General features: G+C 40.1%; 2 protein-coding genes across 2 annotated transcripts; both read right to left on the bottom strand.

The window, feature by feature from the left end:
* Positions 1 to 2158: 2158 nt before the first annotated feature.
* On the bottom strand, positions 2159 to 4327 carry LOC136063906 (uncharacterized). Its single transcript, XM_065764926.1, has one exon. The coding sequence runs from the start codon at positions 4325 to 4327 to the stop codon at positions 2159 to 2161; it is 2169 nt and encodes a 722-aa protein (XP_065620998.1).
* A 4669-nt stretch (positions 4328 to 8996) lies between these two features.
* LOC112027777 (ethylene-responsive transcription factor ERF027) lies at positions 8997 to 10037 on the bottom strand. Its single transcript, XM_024060420.2, has one exon. The coding sequence runs from the start codon at positions 9977 to 9979 to the stop codon at positions 9248 to 9250; it is 732 nt and encodes a 243-aa protein (XP_023916188.2). The 5' UTR covers positions 9980 to 10037; the 3' UTR covers positions 8997 to 9247.
* Between the last annotated feature and the right edge of the window lie 1467 nt (positions 10038 to 11504).

The following is an 11504-nucleotide window of genomic DNA, read 5'->3' as shown; positions in this document are numbered from 1 at the left end:
ACCTACTTGGTAAAATAATCAATACCAACCATAAGGAATTTCATTTGCCTTATACCCAGTGGAAATGGACCTAGAATGTTTAGTCCCCATTGTGCAAAAGGCCACGGGGCCATCATTGGAGTCAAACACTCTGACGGTTGCCTGGGGACGTTGCTAAACCTTTGGCATTGATCGCAGACTTTGACATATGCCTTAGCGTCAGCTTGCATATTTGGCCAATAATATCCCGCACGGACGACTTTGTGGACGAGCGACCTGGCACCTGAGTGATTGCCACATGCTCCCTCATGAATTTCTCTCAATATGTAGTTTGCTTCGTCTGGGGCCAAACATCTGAGATAAGGCTAGGAAAAACCTCTTCGGTAGAGAATCTCGTCCATAAGAACATACCTGGCCGCCCTTGCCCTCAGCTTTCTAGCTTCGTCTTTTTCTTCCGGGAGTCATCCGTCTTTTAAGTACGACACAATTGGAACCATCCAATTCATTCCATTTTCCACCTGTTGTACTTCTGGGATGTCTATACTCGGCATATACTGAATTTCATCAAACTTGTCTACGGCTTCGCTCGATGAGGCTTCTTTCGCCAAGGCATCAGCTTCCATGTTCTCCTCCCTTGGGATTTGAACGAAATTAACTTCTTCAAACTTCTTTACAAGGCGCGTCACTCTGTTCAGATACTTCCTCATTCGTTCTTCTTTGGCTTCAAACATTCCATTCACTTGGCCTATGATTAACTGTGAATCTCCCAGGACGAGGAGTGACTTTGCCTCTACGGACTTGGCCAATTCCATCCCCTTGAGAAGAGCTTCATACTCAGCTTCATTATTAGTTGTCTGGTACTGCAAACGGACTCTGTGTTTTAGTTTATCCCCCTCTGGAGATTGTAAAACCACACCTATTCCTCCCGTGTGCTGTGTAGATGAACCATCCACATAGACGACCCACTTAGTATTTTCCTTCTCGCCCACTTCGTCACCATTTGAGGTAAACTCTACGATGAAATCTGCCAGAGCTTGAGCTTTTATGGCGCGCCTCGGTTGATATTTTATGTCAAACTCACTGAGCTCGATGGCCCATTGGATCAAACGTCCTGCAGCCTCCAATTTGTTCATTGCCTTCTTAAGTGGGTGGTCTGTCATGACATTAATAACATGAGCTTGAAAATAGTGCCTTAGTTTTTTGGAGGCTGTTATCAATGCAAAAGCTAATTTCTCCATTAGGGGATATCGTCCTTCCGCTCCCCTCAGTGCCTTGCTGGTATAATATACAGGTCTTTGTACCTTGTCTTCTTCCCTCACTAATGCTGAACTCACTATGTGTGGAGTGACTGCCAAGTATAAATACAACTCTTCTCCTTGCACGGACGGGCTTAACAAAGGGGCCTTAGTGAGATATGTTTTCAAATCTTCAAAAGCTTTCTGACACTCGTCGGTCCATTCAAATGCTTTTTTAAGAACTTTAAAAAATGGCAGGCATTTGTCAGTAGCCTTAGAAACAAACTTGTTGAGGGCGGCAACTCGTCCGGTGAGGGACTGAACTTCTTTAACATTGCCCGGAGGCTTCATATCCAATATTGCTTGAATTTTGTCAGGGTTTGCTTCGATTCCCCTGTAGGAGACCATAAACCCTAGGAATTTCCCTGATGATACTCCAAAAGCACATTTGCTAGGGTTCAATTTCATGTGATACTGCCTCAGTGTGTCGAACGTTTCCTGCAAGTCGCCCAGATGCCTATCCTCGTCCTGAGTTTTTACCAACATATCGTCTATATAGACTTCCATATTCCGCCCGATCTGTGGACGAAACATATGATTGACTAGTCGTTGGTATGTTGCACCAGCATTTTTCAAACCGAAAGGCATCACTTCATAACAAAATAATCCCTGACTGGTGACAAAAGACGTCTTCTCTTGGTCCGCTTCATCCATCCTAATCTGATTATATCCAGAGAATGCATCCAGGAAACTGAGCAACTTATGGCCTGCAGTAGAATCTACCAGCTGATCAATGCGTGGTAACGGGTAACTATCCTTGGGACAAGCCTTGTTTAAGTCAATGAAATCAACACACATTCTCCACTTGCCGTTCGCCTTCTTGACCATGACCACATTGGCCAACCATTCAGGATAGTATACCTCTCGAATGAACTTCGCTGTAATTAACTTCTGAACTTCCTCTTAACAGCATTATCTCTCTCTGGGGCAAACACCCTCTTCTTTTGTCGTACTGGTTTGGAGGAAGGGCATACACTCAGACGGTGGGTAATGACACTAGGATCTATACCTGGCATGTCTTCGTGACTCCATGCAAACACGTCTCTATTTCTTTTTAAAAAACAAATGAGATCTTTCTTGATCTTCGCTTCCAGATCTGCTCCAACCCTGGTACACCTCTCAGGGTTATCATCATCTAAAGGAATATCTTCCAACACTTCAATGGGTTCTGTCACAACTTTCTTTTCTTCGATATTCATTGCTTGAACTTGCTCGTCCGCAGCCAACATGACTAGATAACACTCTCTTGCTGCTAATTGGTCCCCCCATACTTGGCCTACCCCATGTTCCGTCGGGAACTTGACTGACAAGTGGTAAGTAGATTTAACTGCCTTCCACCTATTTAGGGTTGGCCTCCTAATTATTGCATTGTAAGAAGATGCACAATCAACCACAAGGAAGTTCACCTTCTTGGTAACTTGCTGCGGATATGCCCCCACTATCACTGATAATGAAATACTACCCACAGGTTGCATCTTCATTCCACCAAAACCTACTAGGGGGGAGCTTACTGGTCGGAGCAAGTCTCGTCCTAACCTCATCTGCTGAAAGGCTGGATAGTACAAGATATCAGCAGAACTCCCATTATCTATCAACACCCTTCTAGTCTTGCAGTCCGCAATAAGGAGGGTGATGACAATAGCATCGTCATGAAGGTGATGGACTCTCCCTGCATCCTCGTCCGTGAAGGTGATCGCCTGCTCGTTCGTAGTCCCTGCACTCGGTGATCGTCCAGAGAGCTGAACGCTCTGCATTGCTTTTAAGTATGCTTTCTTTGACTTAGACGACTGTCCTGCAGAACTTCTCCCCAGAATGATTCTTATTTCTCTGAGCGGTGGCCGTGACGATTCTTCTACCTTGGCTTTCAATTTCTCGTCCTTGTGATCTCGTCCAACGAAATTTCTCAGCTTCCCTTGTCTGATGAGATTCTCAATCTGCTGCTTCAGATCGAAGCACTCGTCCGTGTCGTGCCCGTGATCTCTATGGAAGCGACAATACTTATTTCTATTGTGCTTGTTGGGATCTCCCTTCATCTTCTCTGACCAATTTAAGGAAGGCTCGTCTTTAATCGGCATGAGGACTTGCTCGAGTGGCACGTTCAAAGGAGTGTATTGTTGGTTCCTCGCTGATGGACCTGCCCTCTTCTCTCGGTCTTTCTTATCTTCCGTTCGTCCTTTCTTTGGACGAGGAGCCTGTTCGGAATGACGAGCAGGATTTGTTTCCATTCTCTCAGCCCTCTTCCTCTTCTTAGCTATAATCGCATCTTCTGCATTCATGAAGTTTTGGGCTGAATGGACGAGTTCAGCCATGGACTGAGGTTCCTTCTCATAAAGTTTATGTATAAACAAGTCAGAATTGACCACATTATGAACAGCTGCCAACAGTAGCTTATCATCTACCTCGTCCACGGTCAGGGCTTCCCTATTGAAGCGTGTGATGAAGGAACGCAAGCTTTCATTTTCCCCCTGTTCTATCGTTAACAGACTGGAAGTAGAACGTCTGTAACGCTGACCCCCTATGAAGTTATTAACAAACAACTTACTTAATTCTCCAAAAGAACTTACTGAATTCGGGGGTAATTTGCTGAACCATACTCTAGCCGGACCCTTGAGAGTGGTAGGGAAGGCTCTGCACATTATTTCATCTGGAACTCCTTGAAGATGCATTGTGGTCTTGAAGGTGGCAATGTGGTCAAAAGGATCTCGATTCCCATCGTATGAATCTAAAGAAGGCATTTTAAACTTCGGTGGTAGGGGATGGCCATTGATGGAAGCCGTAAAGGGAGAGTCAGTTCTGTGAACCAAATCTTCCACTGGGTTCGCCCTCCTCATATTCTCTTTCATTTTGTCAATGGCCTTCTTCATCTGATCCATCTCTTTCTTCAAGTCAGATGCCCTTCGCGAAGTGGTACCCCTTGATTGACTCCCATGCTGAAAGTTCTCTCTGCCCTCTTGACTCTGAGTTTGCCCTTCTTCTTCATGCTCTTGATGCGTTTGCCTTCTTAAATTAGCCTCTCTCCGTAAGTCCTGATTCTGGCGAGTTAACTCCGCCATCGCAGCCGCCATAGAGTGCATATGTTGGACAGACGGGGCCTGTATATCCAGTGCAGATTGGCAATCGCGATGAGGATTACTCGATGCGTCTCTACTCTGTTGAGGGCCTGGGCTAGTTGCCCTTGATCTAGTCCGAACCATTTCAAACCTTTCACGAGAGAAAGAAATCGCAGAACTAAACAAGTTCAAGAGCGACAAATACGTTCCCCACAGACGGCGCCAACTGATAATTCTAGAGAATCAGTGGGTTGGAAATCTTCGGACTTCGACAATCTTCAGGGTCAAATCCTGTAAAACCAAATTCGATCAGAGAAAAGACCGGTGGAGGCCGGCCTATGGTCCTCCGATGATGAAGTTAGTGGGCTGGAATCGAAAGGAAAAATTTCTAAGTGTTTATTCTTCTCTTTTCAAAAGAAAAATTCGAATCCCTTACCTCTACGTAGAGAAGCGTTTATATAGTGCATGGAACGGTTATTTGTCCTGATAACCGTTCCTATTGTCGAGGAATTCACCAAAGTCGGAGGTAACTTCCATAACTTCCATGGAAGTTACTTTATCTGAATCGGTGCTTTATCACGAGCAATGGAGGTTTTGGTTTATAGGTAAGGTTCAAGTTTAGAATATTTGGCTTGTCCGTCCCTAATCAAGGGCGAACGTGCCTCAGCAGAAACATGCTTGCCTCGTCCGTCCTTCGGGACGGACGAGGCCTCGTCCGTCCTCACCTTCACGGACGAGGTAATATGGCTACGCCCATCCCTCTTTCTTTTTCTTAGGACGAGACATATGGACTATTTTTAAGGTGGTATTTTATAGCATCATCAATAATAACCAGTAACAACCTGCCACTTAGAATTTGTTTTAAAAATGTTGTGGACATATTATTTCTCTTTAATAAATTGTTTTTTTTTTTTTTTAGGGATCTCAATTTAATATATTTTTTTATAACCTCAATTTAATAAAGGGTCATCCTAATGAGTGCCCTAAGGGCACTCGTTAATAATCTACTTTAAGAAAATTTTGATATTATTTTTATGAAAAATGAAAAAAGCTGTCAAAATATTAATTATTTTTTTCATTTCTCATAAAAATTTTCTTTAAATGAATTATTAACGAGTGCCTTAGGGACAATCGTTAGCATTTTCTTTTAATAAATTAATCTAACACAACTGCCAATACACATAATTCGCCTTTCAGTTTTTTTCCCCTCATAAACGTTTTCAGTTCTGAGTCTTTTGATAAAAACTTCTCCTTTTTTGTTATTCTCTCCCCATTCTGCACTCTCTCTCTCTCTTTCTTTTTTTTTAATTACAGATGAAGCCCCCCACTTATTGTGTGTGCTATTGGCCGAGAATAATTGCCCATTCGCATCCATTTGCTTCTATCACGAAGATGTGCTTCAATTTTAACTATTATGACCTAGCCTTTGTTAGTGTTACCACTCCCTTTTCATCATCCATTTGTTTTTAAATATTGGCCGTCTCTTTTAGGATTTGAAATCAAGGAAGTAAGCATTGGTTAGATTTTGATTTAAATATATATATATATATATATATTTGTTTGGCTATATGTTAAATTATAACACTGTACAACTATCAACTATATACCAATCTCAAATCTAATGTTGTCAACAATTATTATCATGTCTAATTAGCAATTAAAAAACTTTTTTTTTTCTTTTTTTTTCCCCTCTTTTAGGCAGCATTCAAATTATGAAGATGTTGCTTACTGTTATTGCAAGACTTACTGCACATTTTGTCATTTTCTAATTTATTGTTTTACGGGTCTTGACCAATAATTCTAAAAAGTCGGTTGGCACAATTGTTTTCTATTCAAACCTTTGCTATTATATATTTTGCCCACAAAGTTCAATGTAGCCACGTTGATAGGCCGCATCAGAAGATTCATTGTTGCTTTAATTCTTTTATATATAAATGTTTTTCAAGAAATCTTTAAAGTAATGAGAAAATACGAATATTTTATGGTGAATTCCGGATGTTTACATTATTCATTCATGAGATTGAGTTTAATGATGCACTAATTGGTTGTGGACCGAGGGTTATTTTTTTAAAATAAAATAAATCATGCAAAAGCCAGGTAGTGATACGAATCTATTCACAAAAATTTGCTATGATTTTGTTCATCCATCTTATGTACCTCTTTTTTTTTTTTAATTAACATGTACCTTTCTTACCCAGGGGTTTGATGAGATTTATATGCTTGTGGGTGCACAAACTATCTTTATCATATAAACTTGATTAATTATAAACTCTAATTAAAAAAACAAAAGTGCACATGTTAATATTAAAGTATGTTTTTAAAATAGTGTATTCTTTCACCAAATATCTTGTAAATATATGACAAAATAGTATATATCTTTGTGGATATTTTGTGCTACACCTTCTCACATCTCTAGGTTTTTCAATAATCAAAAAATACAGCAACCTCAAATTAGGATAAATGGAAAATATTGACCTTTAGAGAAGAAAAAAAAAGAATAGAAGAGTCTCATGACACTCTAATTGTATCAGTTGTTCGTAAATGCGTGATATCAACAGACAAACATGTAAATCTCATATTAAGATGAATAAATAATTATGACACTAAACCTTAAAAAAATAAATGAGTTTTGATCTTAATTTGCTTGACTGTGTGGTTGCGACTCATAAGAAGCTAAGGTGGACGCAAAAGATTAGGCTAGTTTTTTTTTATTTTTATTTTTTATTATATACAAGATAAAAATTTTACTTTAGCATAATTTAAATGTATATATGTGTGTGAAAATTCTTCTTAAAAATTTCAACTTCAAATCTTACGCTCTTATCCCATATTTCACAAATACTTAATATTTATTGAGTGTAGCGCGATGGTCAGGCTAGTTTTCCTCTTAATTTGCTTGGACTTTGCGGTCACTACTCACATGAAGCTAAGGTGGACATATTTTATTTATTTTTATTTTTTTATAAATTTTACATGGCTCTAAACTTAAACACGTAGGCAGCTTTTAATCTTATAAAGACAAAAGAAAAATAGTCGCAAATAATCCCAACCAAGTGAAATCAAACCCATACCCCACTCACAACCACTCCACAATAAACAACCCACAGTGCTCCACCGCCGCAGTGATCCATGCCTCCACACAAACCCACCTCCTATGTCGGTACCAGCGCAAAACTAAGACTGAACCTTTATCCATGGCAGACCCACCTCCTCTGCCTCAATATTACCATCTCCATTAAAACACTGCTTTCTACTAATTTCTATAGAGATTTACCACTGTGTAACATAAAAAATCTCTCTTTAATCCAAAAAACTTAAAATAATCTCCACTTGCAAAATATCTCTTAAAGAGTTAAAGGTACGGTCATATATAAATCCCGGGCGTTGTAGTAACTTGGAAAAGTCAGTCTTGTTCTAAAAAAGGAAGAAGAAGAAAAGTCTGTCAGATTTAGCACAAATTTTCCTCAATATGCTGGACCTTGATATTAGGCGCAATTTTTGCCCTCTTTCTGGAAATTTTGACCATTGAAGAACGAAAAGTACAGGTATTTAACTATTCACGGATAAGATGATCAGAACTTTGTAAGGAAAAAAAAAAAAACGTTTATTTTTTGTATTTTTTTTTAAAACTACTCCCCCAACATCCTTCTTATGTGGGGTAGTTGTGAACTGTGAAGGGCACTGGATCGTTTTTATTTTTTATTTTTTATTTTTTGACCCTAATGCTTAAAAAACTACAAGAAAGTCTGCTGGTTTTTTTTTTTTTTTTTTTTTTTTGGGGGCCCCTTTTTGTGTTGGGGAGTGGGGGGTGTCGAAGTGGATGATAGGGTAGGATATACATGAACAACTATAGGAAAGTCTAATCCTATTTACATGTTCCATAATTAGTAAGTGGAACTTTTCATAAAACGAGCACACTTTCTTATTTAGCTAAAAAAAAAAAAAAAAAAAAAAGAGCACACTTTCTTTCATCAACGATGGAGTTCTTTATATTTGCAGTTTTACCCAATTACTCTGCTTTAGTTTAGCTTAAAGAAGCAAACCAAATTAATTTGGCAAGGCTATGTAGGAGCTGCCTCAGAGATGTATCTGAATCCGCCCTAGTTGCTAATAAAAAAATAAAAAAATCTATTTTTCTTCCATAAAAAATTTGAATTAATACATCTAGTGACTTATGTGGGTCCATGCTTACATAAGAAAAAAAAAAGTAGCATGTCAGGTGTACAGAGTAATTTCTCCCGCGCTTTTGCATGGATTTAATTTTTATCTTATTAAAATCAAACTTCTGCATGCCTTTTTCTCCTCCTCCATCCCACCCATCTTTTTTTCCTCCTCTTCCACAATCTACAGCAAGAACACTTTCTGATTATAATAACCCAAAGTTTGATACGCTTATGTGTTGCAGTAAACTAGGCCTTTGAGTATCTTTTATGTTCTTGTAACATATCTAGGTCTTTGAGTGTCTATGGCCTCAGTCACAATCATGAAAACTATTAGTAATTTCTTTTTCTTAACGAAAATTCTTTGTAGTGCTCTATCCTCCAATAAAGAAAGTGTGTTACCTCGCGAAAAAGGACAAGTACTACATTGGAAACCAAGTCTCCTTGGACTTTACCAAAACATAGAATCAACGAAGTACCTTACATATAATAGAAAGTATACACAACGCAACTAGCACCATGAAAATCATAGTTAGCACCACAAGCATCTAATTCTTCTAGGCTTTTCTAGTTAAACTTTACAAACCCAGCACATGTAGGGAGCTCATCCGATAGCTAGTTTAAAAAGAACAAGAACAAGAACAAGAACAAAGAACAAGGCAAAGCATAACAAAACAAAAACCAAAAAAGCAAAACAGAACAAACACACATACATACAATACAAAATAAAAAGATTTTTTTCTCAACCATCACAGGGTTTAGTTTAATATGCGTAACTCCATAACCCATCTCCATCTCCATTTCCATCACAGCCAGATTCATCCGAGGACGACTTTGACTGAATCCTAGGAGGACTTAAAAGCATCCCTTCAGCCATTTCCACCAGCAAATTCGGCATATTCAATAACTCTTCTTCGTCAACGTACTCTTCCTCTGTTCTGTTACGATGTGCCGTTTCGTGACCACTTGTACTACTACTACTACCACTACTACCCACCGACGATCTCTGCATCATCGCCTCAGCCGCAGAGGCCGCCGCGGCCCGTATGTCACTCGGGTTCAACGAAGCCGGTATCGGATACCAGAGAATCAAATTCGGGAAGTTTAACACCGTGCTGGGTCCTTTCAAAGCCAAGGCCGCCACGTCGTAGGCCACCGCCGCCATCTCCCGGGTCGGGTACGTGCCGAGCCAAATGCGCGTGGTTTTACGTGGCTGGCGAATCTCTGATACCCATTTGCCGCTTCGACTCCGAGCCCCACGATACTTCTTGGGATTTGCAGTGGAGCTGGACGATCCGGATTGACCAGAAGAACCTTCCGATTCGGATATCGGAGAGGTGGAGGTGGCGGCGGTGGTGGTGGGGTTGGTGTTGGTTTCAGAACTCGAAGCAGATATTGCTCCTGTCGTATTACTGTTCAGAGTGCTCTCCTCCCGGCGCACATTAGCATGTGTGTATGGGTTATTTTGGCGCACATTAGCACGATTCTTGGGCATTTTGCCTTTACGATAAGGTCCCTTTGTTGTTGTTGTTGTTGTTGTTGTTGTTGTTTTTTTTTTTTTTTTTTTTTTCGAGAAGAAATAAGATTATTAATTAAAGTGACAAAAAAAATAGAGTTTGAAATGTGAGTGTGAGGTAAAATGATATCGTATAATAGATAAAATAATTTTTAAGATGGTAAAATAATATATTTTTTAGAAACCGAGTGTGAATGCTCTTGTTAATAGATGTGAAAAATACTATCTTAAAATTAGGGATAATTACAATTTACCCACATGTGATTTGACCTGATTTTTATGTGCCTACCTGTGGTTCAAAGTTTGACACTTTGCCCACCTGTGCTTGTTACCGTTACCCAGCCGTAACCCACCTCTCCTTCAGCCGTTACTCTAACACATAATATGTCAAAAACAAAAGCCTAAACGGATCAAAACACTCCTCACATGAAGATACTACACAAATATGAAGAACATTAACCCAGAAAACTAATACAAATTAAATCAAGCATTATCATCCAACTTGCTCACCAAACTAAGATCCTAGATCCAAGGCAGTAAATCTACAAAAACAAAGCAGATTGCATCAACACCCAAAAACAAAAAGTAATTTCCAAACCCCATTTCAAAAATCATAGATTACAGCAATCTCAGTTAACTTTTCAAGCATTCATCATTAAAAACTGATAGCCAGAATTCCATCCCATTACTTTCCTTAAAAAACCCAAAAACATTAAAAAAAAACATAAGTAATTCCCAAACCCCATTTCAAAAAATCACAAAACACAACAATCCCAGCTAGAGAGAGAGAGAGACAGAGAGAGAAGAAGACCCCATCAACGAGAGCATCATAGAAGCGAACATCGTCTTCACAGAAAGCAAAGGAGGCGCAAACAATGTCGCCTACGGAGACTTTAGAGCAATCAGAGTCTTGGACCTGTACGGAAATGGGTCTAAAGCGCCTCTCTCTTTTATCAACTCCATCACCTCTCTCCTCGCTCGCGCCTCTCTCTTTCCTCTTGTGCGATGAAGAATGTCGCCTCTCCACGAACCCATCCCTATCGTACAGTCTCTCGAGCTCCTCATCATCGGACAGCTCGCGTTTCACATCGCGATGCTTAGTCCTGTCCCTCTCTCTACTCCCTTCCCTCTCATTCCTGCGCTTCGAATCGCGGTCTCTGCTTCCTTCTCGATCCTCGTGAGAGCGCTCTCGACCAGATCGATGGCGGTGAGAAGAAGAAGAAGAAGAAGAAGAAGAGTGGTGGTGGTGAGACGATCGGTGCTTGTGGTCTCGGTCGCGATCGTCTCTGGTGCACTTGCTTCTTCTGTCTCTCTCCGAGAGGCGGTCCATGCTTGGGTTTAGTTTTGCAGATCACTCTCTCTCTCTCTCGCGCTCGCTCTTTCTCTGTGTGTCTCTCGCTCTTTCTTTGTGCTGTAATGTATGATTTTTGAAATGGGGTTTGGAAATTACTTTTTGTTTTTGGGTGCTGTTGCAATCTGCTTTTTTTTTTTTTTTTTTTTTTTA

This window comes from Quercus suber, unplaced genomic scaffold (genome assembly GCF_002906115.3).
Source record: "Quercus suber isolate HL8 unplaced genomic scaffold, Cork oak 2.0 scaffold_593, whole genome shotgun sequence".
Lineage (NCBI taxonomy): Eukaryota > Viridiplantae > Streptophyta > Magnoliopsida > Fagales > Fagaceae > Quercus > Quercus suber.
The sequence above is the reverse complement of the archived record's forward strand: the minus strand, read 5'-3'. Positions and strand labels throughout refer to the sequence as shown.

Coding starts and splice junctions, on each gene's coding strand:
- LOC136063906 (XM_065764926.1), bottom strand. CDS start 4,327: ATGGCGGAGTTAACTCGCCAGAATCAGGACTTACGGAGAGAGGCTAAT.
- LOC112027777 (XM_024060420.2), bottom strand. CDS start 9,979: ATGCCCAAGAATCGTGCTAATGTGCGCCAAAATAACCCATACACACAT.